The 20,354-nt window shown below is 45.2% G+C and overlaps 1 protein-coding gene and 1 pseudogene across 1 annotated transcript in view; one reads left to right on the forward strand and one right to left on the reverse strand.

Moving 5' to 3' along the window:
• Nucleotides 1–220: 220 nt before the first annotated feature.
• LOC119175005 (uncharacterized) overlaps nucleotides 221–20,354 on the reverse strand; it is a 58,353-nt gene continuing 38,219 nt past the window's right edge. The window contains exons 7-14 of the mRNA XM_037426166.2: nucleotides 19,458–19,545; nucleotides 11,047–11,198; nucleotides 9,757–9,855; nucleotides 8,187–8,278; nucleotides 3,710–3,805; nucleotides 2,128–2,202; nucleotides 1,137–1,230; nucleotides 221–476 (exon numbers count right to left, since the gene is read on the reverse strand). Coding sequence (XP_037282063.2) covers nucleotides 408–476; nucleotides 1,137–1,230; nucleotides 2,128–2,202; nucleotides 3,710–3,805; nucleotides 8,187–8,278; nucleotides 9,757–9,855; nucleotides 11,047–11,198; nucleotides 19,458–19,545 — 765 coding nt within the window. The 3' untranslated portion in view covers nucleotides 221–407. The remainder of the gene's footprint in view (nucleotides 477–1,136; nucleotides 1,231–2,127; nucleotides 2,203–3,709; nucleotides 3,806–8,186; nucleotides 8,279–9,756; nucleotides 9,856–11,046; nucleotides 11,199–19,457; nucleotides 19,546–20,354) is intronic.
• LOC142817666 (uncharacterized) lies at nucleotides 11,491–12,523 on the forward strand (annotated as a pseudogene).

Here is a 20,354-nt window from a genome sequence, read left to right on the forward strand (position 1 = left end):
AAATGACAATGACGGTACACAGATATGCGTGCGGCGGATCCAGAAGCGGGGTGGTAAGGACGATCGCCCCCTCCCCAAAGTCTGTGCCAACACACCTCCCCCCCCCCCTTCACTTCAGTGCCTGTAGTCAGTCCACCTCTTATCACCAATTAGGACAAATGAGTGAAACCACTGTGAGCACACATTAACAGTATTAATGCTATGGAGGGTGTTTTTTTTTTTTGCTAGTATAAACAAGAAAGTCACGACCACGCCCACCTCTACGGTGTTAGTTTAGGTGCCCCCTCATCCTAAAATGAGTGGCTGGGTCCGCCCCTGGCGTATTTCGATACCGATCGCTCGTGGGTGAAGATTGATATATGACAGGCTAACGTATGAGCCTCGTAGCCTGCAATAGAAGATGGGCTTCAGGACACTCGACTTGCGTGAGCGTGCATTGCGCATTCTGTTATCCAGACCAGGAATCGAGCCACGGCCTGAAAAGAGAGAGCACGACACGACCGATGTCAATTTTTTTTTTCCGACTCAGCCGTAAGCGCATGATTTCAGGTCTGCGACGATGTTATCTGTTCCGCCTTGTTCGACACTACATTATGTATTTTTTTATCCTGTAGAATGTTGAAAATATCGCCTGTAGCAAAGCTCGATCGCTCGAATGAGCGGCCATGAAAAAATTTACACGCAGGACTGCCTAACAGATCAGTTTACTGCATATTACAATTTATGGACTCTATAGCCGAGGTGTTGGCAATGCATATTCACTTGTAACGGATTTGAAAGATGGTATTGGTTTCGGGATGCAACGAAAATGCAATTCCTTGTTGTGCGTTTCGTCTCGCACATAAGAATATCTGGAAACTTAGTTCGCACAGCTCAGTGAAGCTTCGAGCTCTTCGCTACTTTTGCGTAACTTTTACAAGAAGGTGTTTAAATTATTGAAGTGCACATCATGTTCTGTCGGACGTTGAACAAAAAAAGATGGTTGTGTTTAGTTGAGTATCCCTACTTTTGAATCTCCTGGTCACCTAACGCTATACAGCACGAACACACATACGCACTCGGTCTATTTACAGGCTTTTCTTAATACCTCCATAAATGTTACATTGTACATGTATTATAATGCGGCCAGCACTTACCCACGACGCCTGTATGATAAACAAAACAGTGCAGGCGGCTGCAGGGCCACTGACATCGGCAACGTAAGCAGAAAACAATGACGCTGCTAGGCCCCTAAAATGGAAAGATTGAAATGCATAAATTTCGGAAGTGGTGTCCTCTACTTAAGTGACTTAAAAGGAACCTGCAACACTTTTCCAGCGTTGTAAAAAAAAAAAGTGCTGCCGATCGGTAGTCGAGGCACATGGGAACATGTGAGCCTAACATTGTAGAGCAGTACGCGACCGGCAATTGGCAATTCTCATTTGGCAAGAAATCGCTCCCTCTTTCCTCAACAAATGATGCCATGAACCTGACGTCCGTGGCCATTGCGTGACTGGAGCATCGCGAGCTGCACAGTTACTGCGGCTGTGGCGGGATGGCGCCACGTGCCTGCTAGCGATCGCACTGAAAGTAAGCAGCTTGTTCGACGGGAAAAAAACGTAAGTGCTCAAGATCATGACGCGCGCTAAGGAAGGGACCTGGCCTCTTGCTCCCCTTTTCATCCCTACACGTGTGCCCTCTTCCTATCAGCTGGTTTTTCTTAGCTATACCTCCTTTCCTATCAGTTTTTGAAGAAACTAGACCGAACGACGCGGGCCAACCGCTAAGCTTCAACTGAACATTAAATATCATAAAGGACACATTGCGCCCCCACATGTGCCAAGTCATGTCTCAAAATCACCATCGACTATTTTTGCAGCCCCCTCACACGTGGTATTTGTTCGTCCCATGTATTAAAGTGAAGGAAAGACGACTTGTTATCTACATTGCCATTGTCTACGGAAAACGGTAGGCCAGTTGTGCCAGTGCGGGACTTAATGAGCAACATACACCTGCAAAACTAGGAGTGGTTTGTGTGGCTACCTGCATTCAGCTCTACAAACCACTCCCAGTTTTATGAGTATAAGACATGTCACGGGAGCCACAGGTTCATTTTTTTTTTGCTTGAACGTTTGAGAATGTACGTACCCCAGTTGGCTGGCAGCGTATGAAACTGCGACAGCTGCCGTGATAGTCCATAAATCACTGGACTGATTGCGCCACCTGTCAGAACACAAGAAGATAAACACATGAACAAGGTGGAAGTGTAAAGTGATTATCTATCCTCAATTGTTATGCAATTCGCGCGTCTTTTTGCATTAGCCATATTTGTCGGCGATAGCCTCGGGCTTAATTCTGTCGCAGATTTCAAATAGGGCCTATAGGACTAATATTTGGGCGCACTGCGTTTCGCAGGGTCCCAATGAAGTTTCGCACCCACCCACTCAGTATGCACACAGGGCGACCCAGCTCCCTTGAGATTAAAAATATACCAACGCACTTTATGACCACGCGAGCAAATACACGTTGTCGACTACGCGCGACTATTTTTGTGTTCTGATTACTTGCTTAATTAGGCAAGATTAACGAACTTCCATAGCAACAAAGCTGGGCGAAAAATTCTAGTTAAAAAGTTGTCGGTCGGTTTGCAAAACGTACGATTAGACGGTTTCTAACATATGGTCTTCTAACTATTAGCGTTTTTCTGCTTACAGAAGGTTCCCGCAAGACGATATCGCGTGACATGACCACTTGTGCGCGGTAATTGCAGCGTGTACCTAACGTTCCGCGTGCAATTACGCGATACGCAGCGGTTATCGTTTGTGCTGCCGCAGACAACAGGTTCGTCATCGCACAGCCACCGCCGTCGTCGCTAAGCGGCAACACAAGTAGACGAATGCTATGGTCGCTTGCTAGGGTAATATTCGAGAGTAAACGTTTTGGGGCAGCGTTGTTTCACTCAATTATTTCTCTCACCCAAGCACGACATATATTTGCTAAGCAATGCATTGTGACGTTGTGACAAAAAATTAGTGAGTGAATCAACCAGAGTCTGCATCTGCAGCGTGGACATAGCACGTTATGACATTTATACCGATACGGCTCACGCTGGTAAATTAGGCGACTTGATCAAATTCATTGTAATTTGTAAAAAAAAACATCAATCTACCTGTGACGGTGAATTGGTTGTAGTTACGCCGCGCTAAAGTATTAAATATTTTTAATGAGTCACGGTACAGGTCTGTTACTTTACGAGAACATTAATGAATGGGGAAGCAGGCATTTCGCACACGACGTATTTTTACTGATTTTTTTTATTACGAATCTGTAATGTCGCTCCTGGATGCGACGTTTACGGATGACAGCCTAAACAACATGTTTCGCATTCGATGAAGCACACGTTCCGTTTTATTCTCTTTAAGAATGCCGAGGTGGAATAAAAGCCGCACCTTAATTTTACACTGCAAGATCGGTGTAAAAATAACAAAAAAAAGGCTGAATATTCCTGCTGGTTCGGCGGAAAGTCTTCGATTAAAATTTCCTGCCTATACGCACAAACAACGTATATAGTGCAGTTCGTCCGAATATTCTCACGAATTGCTGGTAAATTCGAAATTATCTTTCATCTAGTGGTCTCTGAACATTTGACACCGACTGCGCATGTCCTTGGCGCTGTTTTCAAGAACATAAAACGTATACCGAATTCGCCTGGCTTGCATGAACAACTTACGTCGCGCTGTGGACAACTCTGGCCATCACGGGCAGAAATTGACCGGCAGCAGCGAAGCCAGCAAGTCCCACTCCAAGGCGTGTAAGCCAAAGTTTTCTGCGAGGAGGAATAACAAAATAAAATAATTTAATAATAACAAATGTTCATAAATTGGCGTAGCGCTGCAACAAACTCCACGGCATTAAGGCCCGTTGGCGATGTCCGAACATCGAAAACGCACAAAACCAAGGGCGCTATAAGACCGCACGGGGTCTGAGAACTGGGCAAGCGGCCTGATTTCTCTGGAACACATGTCGGCAATATTGAAAGAGCAAATCGAGTGTGCTTTAAATCAAACGTAATTCCTGCAAAAGCGTAAGTCAGAGCTACTCACTTATATTTTCTATCCATTGTTATAGAGCTCTTACTAATTACCTTCCTGCGTCAGTGTTTAACGTGGCGACGATGATCATGACCATAAATAGAGTGGTACTTACTTCGAGAGATAGTGATGAATAATCAGACATCTAAATTTTAGAAATGCGGAGTGACGATAAATGCACGTATCTTTAAACAGCAGCCGGCCTTTTTGACAAAACAGTAAAAAAAAGAAAGAAAATAAGAGATAACGGAAACTATATTCTTAAACTTCTGTGTTGTATATTTTTTATCAATCCAAGATTTCTTATTAGTTATACTGTTAGAGCAATCACCTTAAGCTACCCAATTCTTGTGCAGGCCGCCATAGGCGAGTGTGTCATTCATGAAGAACGACAGCAACGAAAGCGACTATGATCTCCCACAGTGGGTGATAGCCACGGCGTCGTTCAGGTGAACAAGAAGAGATAGTAATATGTACTCAAACAGCATTAACTGAAATACTTTCTTCTAACCATTTTATAATTAATTACATATACAGGTAATATGCGATCCCTTCTATCTAATTACTGGTTTCATGGCCAGTCCCTCAGAGTGGGTTTGAGCCATACATATAGGCCATCATCATCATCAACATCATCATCGAACGGCATCGCAAACAATTTATAGAACACAGAGAACACGCAACAAAAAAAGAAAGTGAAAGCACGTATGCATGATTCACAACCTGGTGTTTTATTTTTTATGTAATATGTATTTAGGTTTATGCATTATTCAATTCAATGCGTCTATATCTTTGCAGTTAATTATTGGGCCTCCTATGCGAGATGATGGTAAATATTGTCTTACGGGCGTTCTGATTAAAACTACGGCACTGTTTGCTACCTGGAGAATCGCACAATTAAGTGTTTGCCTTCGAAACTGCCACACGTCGCCGCCTAATTTTTTTTTTCTTTCGTATATACTATACCTCAGCAGTGTGGAAGAGGCCCTGGTAAGCAGACTCCGACACTAATCTCTCGGAAGCAGACAAGGAAGCTAGGTTTATACGCTTGAACCACTGTAACCGATAGCTTTATAACAATTATTCCAACAACCTCAAGGGCCAGCAGGCCTTACGAATAACGTCTCAGCCAATAAGAGGACACTCCGCAATGCACATAAATTGATGCCAGGGTCCGTCCACTAGATCGCCGACTTTGAACACAACATGTTCGGGATAATACGGAAAGACGGGCTATTTGGTACTGCTGCATAATTGAAGTTTTTGCGCACACACACAAGGACACAGAAGAAGGGAACACAAGGACCAGCGCAGACTAACAACTGATTTTTATTCAGTAAGAAAACAGAATATATACGCTTACTTGCACCCCATGATCACCGCGCATGAGCAAAAACGGCATCGTACAATCTTAAAAACCAAATATCACATGTTGTTCAGCAATTCAATTTCTTTTTCACTAAGCGATATCGACGGATGGCTGACGCACATATCTTTAAGTCTAGAGATGTGCCACGCTTCTACTATTTCTCTTGTTGTCTGATTTGGGTGTACATACACCACCTCAGTTTGATCAAACAACGGCTTACATGCACTAAAAGAACAACGCGCACAGTGCAGTGCTAAATGTGTTTCCGGCCTCCCTTTCAAGTTGGTCATGTGCTCCTTCAATCTCACATTTAAGCATCGGCCAGTCTGACCGACATAAAAGTTCCCACAACTGAAGGGGGTCTTATAAACTACCTTTCTTTTGCACTCAACCACCTGATGACCTGCACGCTTGGAACAATTGCCTCCGATATCCCTCGTCCTTTCCTCGTACAGATTATTTACAGCCGGACACACGCCCCCTAGTTTGTTCTTTGCCGAGAATACAACTTTGACACCATATTTAGCTGCCACCTTCTTAAGTTTATGGGAGAAACCATGCTCGTAGGGGATTACCGAAATTTTCTTTGTATCTTGGCTTCTTTCCTCTTTCTCCCCGGATTTCATTTTCTTCATTAATCTTTCGCTTGCAGTTAGAAGAAACGAGTTAGGGTATCCTGCCTTTTCCAGCTTTACCTTCTGTTCAAGGAAAGATTCTTTTAACTTGTGCTTACATGTTTTTGTAAGAGCTGAATTGAAACACCCCATTGCTATACCGTTTTTTACTATCCTTGAATGGGAGGAAGCGTACTGCAACAGGGGCTTCTCTGTTCTAGGCGAATACTTCCAACACACATGGTTCCTTTCAAAAACAAGCTTCATATCTAGGAACTGTAAACAGTTTTCGGTGGGTTGTTCAGATGTAAAAACTAGGCCTTTGCCTCTCCGTCTGAAAGTCTCCATTACACTTGTGGTGACAGCATCCCAGTCTGTGTCTACACCCAAAATCAAATAATCATCAACATATCTGAATATTTTTAAGGACTTGCCACCCAAATCAGAATCAACCAGTCTGTCAACTTTGCTCAAAAAAATTGTACTCAGTACAGGGACTGATATTCAAGATTTATACTACTCTTTGCCGCAGGATGCTCTGCTAGATTCTGTGAAAGAGTGCATTGAACGGGACAATGATGAAGTGGCCTTCCGTAATCGCAGTGGAATGTCACTAGAAACGTTTCTTGAATTACTTTGCATGTACTTGGACAGCACGGTTGTACTATTTCAAGATAGACTGTTCCGTCAAAAGAATGGAGTGTGTATTGGATCCAAGGTAGCCCCTGTACTGAGTACAATTTTTTTGAGCAAAGTTGACAGACTGGTTGATTCTGATTTGGGTGGCAAGTCCTTAAAAATATTCAGATATGTTGATGATTATTTGATTTTGGGTGTAGACACAGACTGGGATGCTGTCACCACAAGTGTAATGGAGACTTTCAGACGGAGAGGCAAAGGCCTAGTTTTTACATCTGAACAACCCACCGAAAACTGTTTACAGTTCCTAGATATGAAGCTTGTTTTTGAAAGGAACCATGTGTGTTGGAAGTATTCGCCTAGAACAGAGAAGCCCCTGTTGCAGTACGCTTCCTCCCATTCAAGGATAGTAAAAAACGGTATAGCAATGGGGTGTTTCAATTCAGCTCTTACAAAAACATGTAAGCACAAGTTAAAAGAATCTTTCCTTGAACAGAAGGTAAAGCTGGAAAAGGCAGGATACCCTAACTCGTTTCTTCTAACTGCAAGCGAAAGATTAATGAAGAAAATGAAATCCGGGGAGAAAGAGGAAAGAAGCCAAGATACAAAGAAAATTTCGGTAATCCCCTACGAGCATGGTTTCTCCCATAAACTTAAGAAGGTGGCAGCTAAATATGGTGTCAAAGTTGTATTCTCGGCAAAGAACAAACTAGGGGGCGTGTGTCCGGCTGTAAATAATCTGTACGAGGAAAGGACGAGGGATATCGGAGGCAATTGTTCCAAGCGTGCAGGTCATCAGGTGGTTGAGTGCAAAAGAAAGGTAGTTTATAAGACCCCCTTCAGTTGTGGGAACTTTTATGTCGGTCAGACTGGCCGATGCTTAAATGTGAGATTGAAGGAGCACATGACCAACTTGAAAGGGAGGCCGGAAACACATTTAGCACTGCACTGTGCGCGTTGTTCTTTTAGTGCATGTAAGCCGTTGTTTGATCAAACTGAGGTGGTGTATGTACACCCAAATCAGACAACAAGAGAAATAGTAGAAGCGTGGCACATCTCTAGACTTAAAGATATGTGCGTCAGCCATCCGTCGATATCGCTTAGTGAAAAAGAAATTGAATTGCTGAACAACATGTGATATTTGGTTTTTAAGATTGTACGATGCCGTTTTTGCTCATGCGCGGTGATCATGGGGTGCAAGTAAGCGTATATATTCTGTTTTCTTACTGAATAAAAATCAGTTGTTAGTCTGCGCTGGTCCTTGTGTTCCCTTCTTCTGTGTCCTTGTGTGTGTGCGCAAAAACTTCAATTATGTTCGGGATCGGCCGTTTACCATGCTAGGCACGAGGAATGCCTAAGATAGGGTAAGTAAGCAAGATAACCTTCCCTTCATTTAAATCGAACCGCAGGAGCTTCGCACACCGCCACTTTCCGATTCCGTCCAGCGTCAAGCGCGCTTCCTGGATGTAACCGGCTGCTTCGACGTGTACTCACGTGGGAATCGGGATGAACTGCACAGGGCCGACGAAGAGGAACGCCACGCAGGAAACCAATTGGGCAATGAAAATGACGAGGGCGTCAGCTTCCTGCAAACGGACGGGAACTATTTTTATCGATGCCGCTTTTGTGACTATAGATCGTATACTGGAAGCAACAAAACGCCAGGCCTGCGCGGAAGGCGCAGCACATGTCACAGCGAAAGCTAGAATAGCGGCCTTTCAGAGCCTTTTCAAAACACTCATTGGGTAACTGCTTCAAGCAAAATTGCTTGATACCCACTATATAGTGCATTAGTAATAAACTTTTGGGTAGTAGGCCGGCATTTGTTTGTTTGTTTGTTTGTTTGTTTGTTTGTTTGTTTGTTTGTTTGTTTGTTTGTTTGTTTGTTTGTTTGTTTCCCTATGTAAATGGCACGTACCTGCTTTGGTGGATTGGCCAAGAATGCAACGTTGAGACTGATGAATGTTGTTTTAAGTAAGCTTTGAAATTGAAAACCAAAAATAAAGAATTAAGTTAAATGGCATTCGCTATGCTATTTTTCGTCATTCTCCTGAGAAGCGTGGTATACGCTAAAACACTTGCAAGGAATTTCGTGCCAATTGTTCATGCTGTAGCTGACATTGATGAGGAATTATGGCTGAAGTTGGTATATGCCACAGTTAATGGGGGAACAAGAACAACCTTTTGTAATGAGTCGGAGCATTGGATGGCCCACTCGTTACGCTATTCGCGTTGTTTTTTCGCTGTTTTAGAACGCTTTATAAGTCGTATTATCGCGATTGCGTTCCCGACATGAAGCCTGGCTAAGGCACGTTTGCCAACAAGTCTCAAGCACCAACGTAGCTCAGTACTAGATTAATGGGAAGGCCCCCAGCGGACCCGCGTTCGAGCCCCACTGTGTCTTCGGTGCTAGGTTTGCCAACAAGTCACAAGCACCAGCATAGCTCAGTGCTAAAATTATGGGCTGAAACTTACCAGACCCAGATTTCGAGCCCCACTGTGTCTTCGGTGCTAGGTTTGCCAACAAGTCACAGGCACCAGCGTAGCTCAGTGCTAAAATAATGAGCTGAAACCCACCAGACCCAGGTTTCGAGCGCCACTGTGCCTTCGGTGCTAGGTTTTCTTATTCTATATTCACGCGATGTGGTCACGGACACCGGCGGCGGCGGCGGACAACTGCGCGTGACCCGAGTTGTGATCTGATAACAGCTTCACGCCGAGTGCGGGTTCTCGCGGCCTCTTGAAGGACATTGGCGCCGCAAGTGTCTTTTTTTTTTCGCATTTCCTGTATTTTGGCTCTGCCAAGAATTGTCGGCTTGCTGCCTGGTAAAGTATACATAGCGCCTCGACACACACACACGTCGTGATGTTCACGTTGCAGGAATTCATAAAGGTACCAGCGCAGCAGTGGTATAGGTTTCGAATGCGTAATGTGCAGGACATTCGCGGAAATCCGCCTGCCACGGTACGACAGATTTTCCGCCGATAAAGCTCGAAGAGTGACCTCTGTATGATTACATCCAACGCTCTTTGATTTGCGTTGCTCGGGCTCGTGTATACTTACGAATCTTGCAGTGACGACGCCGAAAATAATTGCCCCGATGGCGTAAGCTCCAAAGACGACAGCGAACGAGTGATCAGCGTGAGGGTCGCTCACGTTCACCTGCGAGCAACGGAAGCGTCGCTGAATATTCTTTATTCTTTATTTTTATTCAATGATTACCCCGCTTAGCCCGAAGGCGCTGCAGCAGGGGGGTTACAATGTCGAGAAAAACACATCTTCATTAATACAGCACACTTGTTCATTTGATAAGTGATTCCATTCTCTAATGGAACGAACAAAAAAACGAATTATCCGAATATAACCGAATCGTGCATCAATTTTCTCAAAATATGTTAGTACGGCATATGCAGCTGCAATAAGCAAAATAAAAATAAGGAAAGAAGGGGAAGATGAAAGGTTACAATGAGAAATTCGCAAACATGGGGTGGGTGCTGCAGAGTCAATGCTTCTATACAAGTGGACTTGTTTTTTTCAAGGCTGCAACTGATTTCCTTGCCACTGGTTGTGTCTGCTTTGTAGCATCTTAATTCTCGAATACAAAGGAGAGGGCAACTATGAAAATATAAAAGGGGGGCTTTGAGAGGCCGCGGTTTTGACAAAACAACAATAATAACAATGAAAGAAAAGGAGGTAGTCCTGTACACATGTCCCTGAATTATAGTTATAGTGAGTTTTAGTTCCTAGAAGGACTTCACACTTATCAGTTTTCTTTGCGTGAAAACGAGTCATGTTGAAGGAGGATTAAAAGTTGTAAACCATCGTGATTAGCACAACGAGACAGGACAACAGAGACGAGCCCAGGCGCACTGCTCGTCCTTTCTGTTGTCCTGTCTGGATGCGTCAATCACGATGTCTTAACACCAATTCGCCCAACAGTCAACTCTTTTAGGGTAAAAGTTACTCAAACAAATAAAAAGAAAGCTAAACGAGACTTGTTAGTTTATTCCCCAATCTTCCTTCTAATAGTGACAATTCAATCTGAATACATTGCTTCTGTCACACCAGGATTGTAGCCAGGGAGTTATTTTGGGGAAAAGGGAGGAGTGTTGAGGATACATGTATGTGTGCGTCCCTATACATACACATAAAAAATGAAATTCTTTTTGAGAGAGTTGAACACATTCACATTAACCCGCCACTTAAGTTGTATACGAAAAAGTGAATCAGCGGAACCCGAACTCATCTCGCTCTCATTCACCGCTCTTTCTTGCATCAGAGCAACAAACAACGCTGCTTCATGCGGAAGCTGTCATGTGGTTACCGGTAAAGAGGCCCTCTACAAACACTAACGGAAGTGAGGTGAGCGATGAGCGTGGTGTCGAAGTGAGCCATGGTGATCCCTCCCAGGGCCAGCGTGACGAGGTCCACCAGAACTCGGGCATCGGCGAGGAAGGCGACGGCGCTGCAGGTGCTCAGCTTGAGCGTCTTCTCCAGGGGAACGCCTGGAAAGTGCGCACGTCATTGCTTGAAATCACCTTTCTTTTCTCTTTTGTATGCTACTTAACAATGGTGCCACGTAGGAATAATAATAATAATAATAATAATAATAATAATAATAATAATCCTGCTGCATTCCGTGACCGCCTGCTCCAGAGACAAGTGCCACGACACGCGCTATCTTGGTTTCCTTTATCCGGTTATCACGGGAGTCATGTGATCATTCTGACTGTATATGTTTCACGACAAAACATTAAAGGGGGCTTTTTTTCTTGGTCACGATGTAGCGAGCGTCTGTCGATCACTCAGACGAGCTTGACATGGTGTCAGAAGTGGTTCCGATGTAGCCAACTAGCGCTTCAACGGCCCCGTCAACAAGCGAGCGACTGGCAGCTGCATGCGTCTACGAGAACAAGCCGTATCGGCGACAACGCTTCAGAATGGCGGGAATCAAGCCCCCTAAGCCCTTCGACTTCCAGAACGCAGCGGACTGGCCCGCCTGGATGGACGAATTTGATGACTACAGATTCGCGTCTGGGCTACATGAGAAAAAAGACGAAGTTCAAGTAAGGACTCTTCTCTATACCATGGGCAGAAAGTCGAGGGAGATTCTTCGGTCGCTAAACGTAAAAGACGAAGAAATGGAGGACTTCAAGCTCGTAAAGTCTAAATTTAACGACTACTTTGTCCACACCAAGAACATAGTCTACGAAAGTGCTCGCTTTAAACTACGCCGCGAACAACTGGGAGAAACAGTAGACCAGTTCGCAACCGAGCTTGGCAAGTTAGCCGACAGATGCGAGTTCGCAGGCATGAAGGAACGCCTAATAAGAGACCGCTTCGTAGTAGGACTACGGGACCAGGTTCTTTCGGAAGAACTGCAGATGGACCCCAGCTAACGATGGCCACTGCTTTGGCAAGAGCGCGTACGAGAGAAACCGTAAAGCAACAGCAAGCAGAACTAAAAGAGCATGAGGGCACAGTCCCAGAAGCTTGCGTCGCCGCAGTCAAGCCCAAGAAAGCCGCTGCAAAGAGCACGTTTACTGGCTGTCAGAAGCCCGCTTATCATCAAAATAACTGCAGTTATTGTGCCGGACCATTTCACCCGCGAAACAAGTGTCCAGCGCGAAAAGAAACGTGCAAATTTTGCCGGAACTTGGGCCACTATGAAAAGGCATGCCGAAAAAAAGAAGCAAAGAGACACAAATCTCGATAGCATCGCCGAAGCTGATGGCAAGTTTATAGGCACGGTCGAGCAGTGTGCGAACACACAATCTGAGCATTGCGTGACGGTAAAGATAAACGACCAGACGCTCCGCATGAAAGTAGATACGGGGGCCGAAGTGACAGTCGTCGGTGAAAATTATCCTTTTCTTCCGCCTTCCCTGGAAAACGCAGCCGATCATAAAGGACCTAGCAATACTAGCATCCGTACGATCGGAAAGTTTGACGCTAAAATATTTTGGAAAGACAGCTGTTCACAACAAACCATTTACGTCGTGCAGAACTTGCGCACGCCCTTGTTGGGACTACCAGCCATAAAAGCTCTGGGAATTGTTCGCTTCCTAGATGAATTAGACACTGCTGACAATATCGGAAGCAAGTATCCCAAGATATTCCAAGGCACGGGTACCATATCGGGAGAACACACCATACGCCTTGTGCCACATGCAATCCCGCACAGTCTGTCTACACCGCGACGGGTTCCTATTCCCATGAAAGAAAAAGTCAAAGAAGAACTGGACAGGCTAGAACGAGAAGGAATGATACAGAAGGTCGAAGAACCGACAGAATGGTGCGCGCCTATCGTTTCTGTAATGAAGCCGTCTGGAGCAGTAAGGATCTGCGTTGACTTAACTCAATTGAACCAGTTCGTCAGACGAGAGCGTCATCAACTGCTCAACAACTGAGCAAGTTATGGGAAGCTTCCAGGAAGTCTTCTCTAAACTAGACGCTCATTCTGGTATCTACCAGATCAGGCTTTCCGAGGAACGTCAAAAGCTCACGACGTTCATTACGCCGTACGGGCGGTACTGCTACCGCAGGTTGCCGTTCGGGATTACATCCGCACCTGAAATTTTTCAAAGAAAGTTCTCGCAAGTCCTAGAAGGCCTAGACGGCGTACTGAACTACATGGATGACATTATGGTGTACGGCAAGAACCAAGTGGAACACGACAAGCGGCTTTGTAACGTCCTCGAACGACTTCAACAAGCAGGCGTAACTCTCAACAGGGAAAAGTGTTGTTTCTCAGTTAAACAGGTCGCATTCTTGTAGATGATCTTCGATGCCAACAGCGTGCGTCCAGACCCCGAGAAAGTTAGAGCGTTAGAGCAATCAAGCAATTGCCCAGACCCCAAAACGTTGCTGAAGTTCGATCCTTGTTAGGTATGATGAACCATCTCGCAAGGTTTTTACCTGATGCAACTTCAATGTCTGCTCCTTTACGCAGCCTCCTCAACAAGGACAGCGACTGGTTTCGGGGACCTCAACAAGAGACAGCTTTTGAGAAGATTAAGACCACTCTCAGCTCAGACAGAGGCCTGGCGAGGTACAACCCCCGGTACTCGACAATTGTATCGGCGGACGCGTCTTCACTAGGGGTTGGCGCAGTACTCCTCCAGGATCAGCCATCTGGTGAGAAACGTCCTGTTGCATATGCCTCCAGATCGCTCACAAAAACAGAGCAGAGGTATTCAGAGATCGAAAAAGAAGCATTAGCTTTAACTTGGGCTGCGGAACGCTTCGACGAATTCCTAAGAGGCCTCACGTTCCTATTTGAGACGGATCACAAGCCTCTCCTCCCGCTGCTGGGTCGAGATCCTCTTGATTCTCTACCGCCAAGAATTCAAAGGCTCAGAATGCGTCTTATGCGGTACTCGTTAACGCTAACATACGTCCAGGGGAAAAGCATTGCTACGGCGGACACACTTTCTCGCGCGAGAGTGATGAACACTGCGTTTTCGGTCGGAGAGTTGTCCGAAGCAGACGTTTCGGCTCACGTGGAGGGAGCCGTTCAGTATGCGTCCTCTGACGACATGCTCGAACGCATACGCTCAGAGCAAGCAAACGACCCCAAATGTGCGTCGTTGCTCGAAGCTTGCATGCAAGGTTGGCCCGCTAAGCACTACACACCACAACTTCTCAAGCCATTCTGGGCGCATCGTGGTAACATCACGGTATGCAAGCAGCTGCTTTTGAAGGACTCAAGGCTGGTGATTCCTCGAGCGCTGCGGAAAGAAATGCTTCGGAGGGTTCACAAGGGATACCAGGGAATTGCACGCTGCCACGCGGGCACTAAAGAATCTCTCCGGGTGGCCAGAAATCAGCAAAGACATTGCACAAACCGTGGCCAACTGCCAAGCATGCGCCACAGAGCGTACCCAATTTTCCGAACCAATGATTTCATCGGAAACAACCGAGCTGCCATAGCAGAAAATCGGAATTGATTTATTTGAGATGAAAGGAGCTGTCTATCTTGCCGTTGTTGATTATCACTCCAGGTATCCTGAGCTGGCCCTGCTGGATCGAGGAACGTCGTCGAAGACGGTCATCCAGCACCTGAAAAGCTGCTTTGCCAGACATGGGATACCGCAAACGGTAATATCAGACAACGGACCACAATTCATCTCATTCACGTTTGCTGATTTTGCAAGAAACTACGGCTTTAGGCATGTCACAACAAGTCATAGTTACCCTCAAGCTAACGGGGAAGCTGAGCGCATGGTAGGGACTCTTAAAAGACTTTTGAAGAAGGCAGAGGACCCCTACATCACATTGCTGAAGTATAGAAACACGCCGGGTCCAACCGGCTAGAGTCCAGCGCAGCTGCTAATGAGCCACCGTTTACGCTCAAAAGTACCCTGCATGCCATCCACGCTAAAGCCAGAAGTAGTAAAGGCTTCTTGGAAAGAGCAAGACGAAAGATACAGACAAAAACAAAAGATGTATTTTGACAAACGTCATGCTGCGAGACCTCTTCCCTGTCTATCCGCAGGCACAAGTATGGCTCAAAGACAGAGGCGCCGAGGGCACAGTCCTTGGTCCTCCTAAAACACCGACATCCTACTGGGTCCAAACTGAAGGAAAAAACGTACGCAGAAACAGGCGTCATCTCTTCCTTCTCCCACACGGAGGAGAAACAAGCCCCGTAAGGATGGAGCAGCATCCACGAAACAGCGAGCCAACGGACGCGACGGACAAAGACATCGTAGCTACCAAGTCGTCCGACATCCAAGAGCCTCGTTCATCGAACAAAACTTCAAGTCCTGAGCAAAGAACGACGCGATATGGGCGCGTAATACGAGCTCCGAAAAGACTTGTTATTGATGATTAATTTCTGAAATGCTTTCTTTTTTTTTTTGGCAGGCCCACGATGATTATGAAATGGGGAAGATGTTACGTCATCCTGCTGCATTCCGTGGCCGCCTGCTCCAGAGACAAGCGCCAAGACACGCGCTATCTTGGTTTCCTTTATCCGGTTATCACGGGAGTCGTGTGATCATTCTGACTGTATCTATTTCACGACGAAACATTAAAGAGGGCGTTTTTCTTGCTCACGATGTAACGAGCGTCTGTCGATCCCTCTGACGAGCTTAATAATAATAATAATAATAATAATAATAATAATAATAATAATAATAATAATAATAATAATAATAATAATAATGAGGAGGAGAAGAAGCCTGACTACGCTCACAGCGGGCAAAGACCTCTCCCTCGTCCCGCCACTCAACCTGGCCCTGTGCTTTCTGCTGTGATGTTATAGTACCTGCAAACTACCTAATCCCAACATAATGTTCTGTTTCCCTCTCACGAACTCGCCTTCTCTTGGAATCCAATCTGTTACCTTTGATGACCAGCGGTTATGCTGCCTGCGTTCTACGCTCCCATAATTGGCGCCATTTTGGTATAACCTCTCTACGACTCTCTATTTTGCTACCATAACTTTTATAACTGCGCTTCCTTGTGACGAACGTATGTTCACTGTTCTACAGACAATTTTACGGATGTGTTTGAGTGCCGCCATATTGGGCAATTAACCTTTGTGCTTTGCACCTTTAACAAAACGTTGTTACAGTAGACGCCTACGCATGAAAACGGTTGGGTGGGTACAAACGATGTTACACAGCCTTATTAATAAATTCTCGTCGGAGTTAATAAACAAAAGGAAGAAAATATCGACTTTACAGCCCAAGATGGAGGCGCCCAGATGCTTTACAGATATTAGCCTATATGCAGGGTGCTTTTTAAATGTGCTTTGGGATCGCTACTTGTTTATAGCTGAAGACTGTAGTGCCACCCTCTGAGACTGAAACAGGCCGCTGCCTGAAGGTGTGATAAAACCTATGCACTGCTTCCCCTACACTCTAAGGGGGGGGAAAAAAAAAAGACAGTTCTCTGTCTTTTTTTCTTTTAGAGTTCTGATTTGTCACGTATGTGACTATTTTTAACGAGGTACGTCAACCCTCCCTCAGGGTCATTGTACTCTCTTAGGGGAGGCTTGTGACCCATGAGTAGAGTAGAACACTCTACCCACGAGAGAGTCAACGCCTTCTCTCTCCCTTGCACTTCTACGAAGCCGTCCCTCATCCTTATACACAGTATGAGTTAATGTGTTATCTGGGCTATCGGGTGCTGAATTAATGCAGTCCTTTCGCTTCGTTGATTGATGATGATTGATTGATTTGTGGGGTTTAACGTCCCAAAACCACCATTTCATTATGAGAGACTCCGTAGTGGAGGGCTCCGGAAATTTCGATGCCTGGGGTTCTTTAACGTGCACCAAAATCTGAGTACACGGACCTACAACATTACCGCCAACATCGGAAATGCAGCCGCTGCAGCCGGGAATCAAACCCGCGACCTGCATGTCAGCAGCTGAGTACCTTAGCCACTAGACCACCACGGCGGGGCTCGGGTGCTGAATTAATGCAGTCCTTTTGCTTCGTGTGGTTATAAGTAATTAATTGAGAATCCTCTGATTCCACCAGAACTCCTCTCACCCGAAGTCCGGCGTGGTTGTGGCAACGGTGCTCGGCTGCTGACCCGAAGGTCGCGAGTTCCATCCCGGCCGCGGCAGTTGCATTTGGATGGAAGCGATATACTAAAGAGGCACTGCGCGATGTTGTAAGTGCGCGCTAAAGCACAGCAGACGGTCGGAATCCCTAAAGCCTAAGGCACTTCAAACCCTATACGTGCGCCATCGGAAAACCGTTGATTGATATGTGGGGTCCCAAAACCACCATATGATTACGAAAGACGCCGTGGTGGAGGGCTCCGGAAATTTCGACCACCTCACCGACAAACCGTTGAACGCCTGTATAAACGGGTCACGCGGTATTTATTCAGAGCCGCCCCGTTCCGCGTCAGCTATAGCAGTGCCGATAGCGTGCGCGAAAACGTGCTGCAGCGTATGTGATCAATGGTGCGCACAGTGCGATAAATTTTGCCTATACGCTGCGTACCACGCGCATGGTCGAACACTATGCTATCTCGTTCATCCTCTTCCACGAAACACGTGGTCTGCCGTCTGCATCGATCTGTGCGTTCAATCAGTCAATACATTCAATACATAGCGCACAATGGTGGTCGTATAGTGAGTGCTCGGCGCACACAAGCGATATTGCGAGGCTGGGTTTTTTTGTTTTTTTATGCTTTGATCCGAGACGCTCACGGACACGACACTCCACAGAACAGTGAGAGGTGCACGCTCCACGAATCAGTTCCGCCGATCGCGATGTTATCTCGTTTCCCGCCGTGGTCATGGCCTGGTGACGTAGCTCTGCTAAGCTGCACTACGTGGATTTGATCCCCGGCCGGGGCGGGCCCGTTCTGATGCGGACGAAATGCGAGAACGCACTTTTGTGCATACGAGCATGTTCATGTCGAAGACTGGTCAAAATATTTCCGCGGCCCTCGATTACCATGGAAAATTAAACAGCGCCAGATCCGAGAGGAACAAAATTATGAACAAACGCAACCGCTATATTTCCATTTCTTTCTTTCTTTCTTTCTTTCTTTCTTTCTTTCTTTCTTTCTTTCTTTCTTTCTTTCTTTCTTTCCTTCTTTCTTTCTTTCCTTCTTTCTTTCTTTCTTTCTTCTTTTCTTTCTTTCTTTCCATCTTTCTTTCTTTCTTTCCTCAATACTGAAAGCCTTGTGCATGTTCTTGTACAGCCCATCCCCTTGCCTGCGTCAGATATTGTGACTTCTATAGTTTCTCCGTGATCTGTCCGTATCAGGATATGGATACACGGCATGACATAAACGATGAAGTTTATTTAGGTGCTAAAGATAAACCTTACGCCACGCAGGCGATTCCCACGTCGGGATAGAACAGACAGGATTGTGTGGGCAAAATTAATCATAAATCGATAGAAGTTAAAAACCTATACCTATACCCTGCCTGGTGCACTGAAGTATTGCACGCTGTCGAATATATATATATATATATATATATATATATATATATATATATATATATATATATATATATATATATATATATATATATATATATATATATATATATATATATATATATATATATATATATATATATATGTATGTATATATTCTCAAGTAACATTCAGAAAAAGATCAATGGGGAGGGGGGTTGATTTTTTTACGTTCGGTGTCTTGCACGATATGTTTCTTTTTACGAAGTGTTTTCATTATCTTTTTATTTTACATAAAGTGTTTTGTTGTATCGTTTTATGAAGTGCTTGTAAACGATTTTGTTGTGTGGAGGTATTTGTATGATGTGAAACTGTATTTGCTCTGTTTCCATTTAGTTATGTACATTCTGGTGCTTATTGTTTTACACGCATCAAAACCATTTGTATGCATGCCGAATGCCCAAAGGAGTAAGAGCCTCTGTCAGGCCACATGTCTTTTTAGCTCTTGCTCCTCTTTCTGTTATAAGAAAAGAAAGAAAGAAAGAAAGAAAGAAAGAAAGAAAGAAAGAAAGAAAGAAAGAAAGAAAGAAATCAACTATAGTCCAAAAGTCTGCCCTTATGCCCCTCTCCCCTCCCTATATACAGCTTTGCCTCATAAGCATACGTCCTACATTTATAGTTTATGAAAGTCAAAATTTAATTTTCTTTCTATCTTTTCATATTTTCAGCTAACTACATTCATACAGAGACCGCGTCGAAACACGGCAGTTCATTCCTAGGGACACTGAACGCGGTCCTTAAGCGCAGGCCACGGCTATCTCGCACAAAGGCCCGCAGTGCGCAGCCTACGCAGACACGTGATCTCACTTGAGTCCAGAGGCAGGGCAACCGCGATGAGGATGCCTAGCAGCATGCAGCCGGCCACGGCGAAGTAGGGAAGCGGGTACATCCACACCTGCGCACACGTACACACCGCATGACGTCAGCACACTTGTGCGCCGCTGTATAGCGACCTTTGCAGGCTGTTTTTCACACAGCCTGCCATTCACTGCTCCATGCAATACGTTTTTCTTATCGTTTTTTTTAACGAGTGCACTTGTAAAATGACATGACACTTGCATTCCCTGTTGCTGAGATGGCATACACACAGGTGACATGTGTCTATCCTTCTCTCTCTTTTTTTACTCCCCTCTCTCTCTCCCCATGTGTAGAATAGCAAACTGAACGCATAGTCTAGTTAAACTCCCTACCTTTCCTACATTTCTTCTCTCTCTCTCAAGTATGGGCGCTTAAAGGAGGTATTTGTGGCAAAGCTCGCCTGATTCAGCACGGAGACGTGTGCCTGACCTTGTTACTCTGACAATTTCCAAAAAAAAAAAAAAATGAAAGGCAATGTAATGAGATAGGAAAAATTTGAACGGCGCGAAAAGACAGAAAGCCCATTCAGGGCATCTCTATATAGAGCGCTGGATTTGCATCTCCCTGGGTGTTCTGTTTTTTCGTGCTGTTAAAATATTTTATAAGCATGAAGTTACACGCCCAAGCATATGTTTAAATGAAATACTGCAGGTAAAAAGGGTGCTTGCTTTAGCGTAGAACTCGGGTAAAAGTACAGAGGTCAACACACTTGTCTAGAACACTGCAGGAACGGTGCGCCCCGGACTGCACTGACGACCTTTTCTGTTACATCTTTTGAGAGAACCCAAACTGTAGCGTTCATGGCCGCTTAGGATCAAGCGTGGGCTTTTACAAACTACGCTTCGC

Source organism: Rhipicephalus microplus, chromosome 5 (genome assembly GCF_043290135.1).
Source record: "Rhipicephalus microplus isolate Deutch F79 chromosome 5, USDA_Rmic, whole genome shotgun sequence".
NCBI lineage: Eukaryota > Metazoa > Arthropoda > Arachnida > Ixodida > Ixodidae > Rhipicephalus > Rhipicephalus microplus.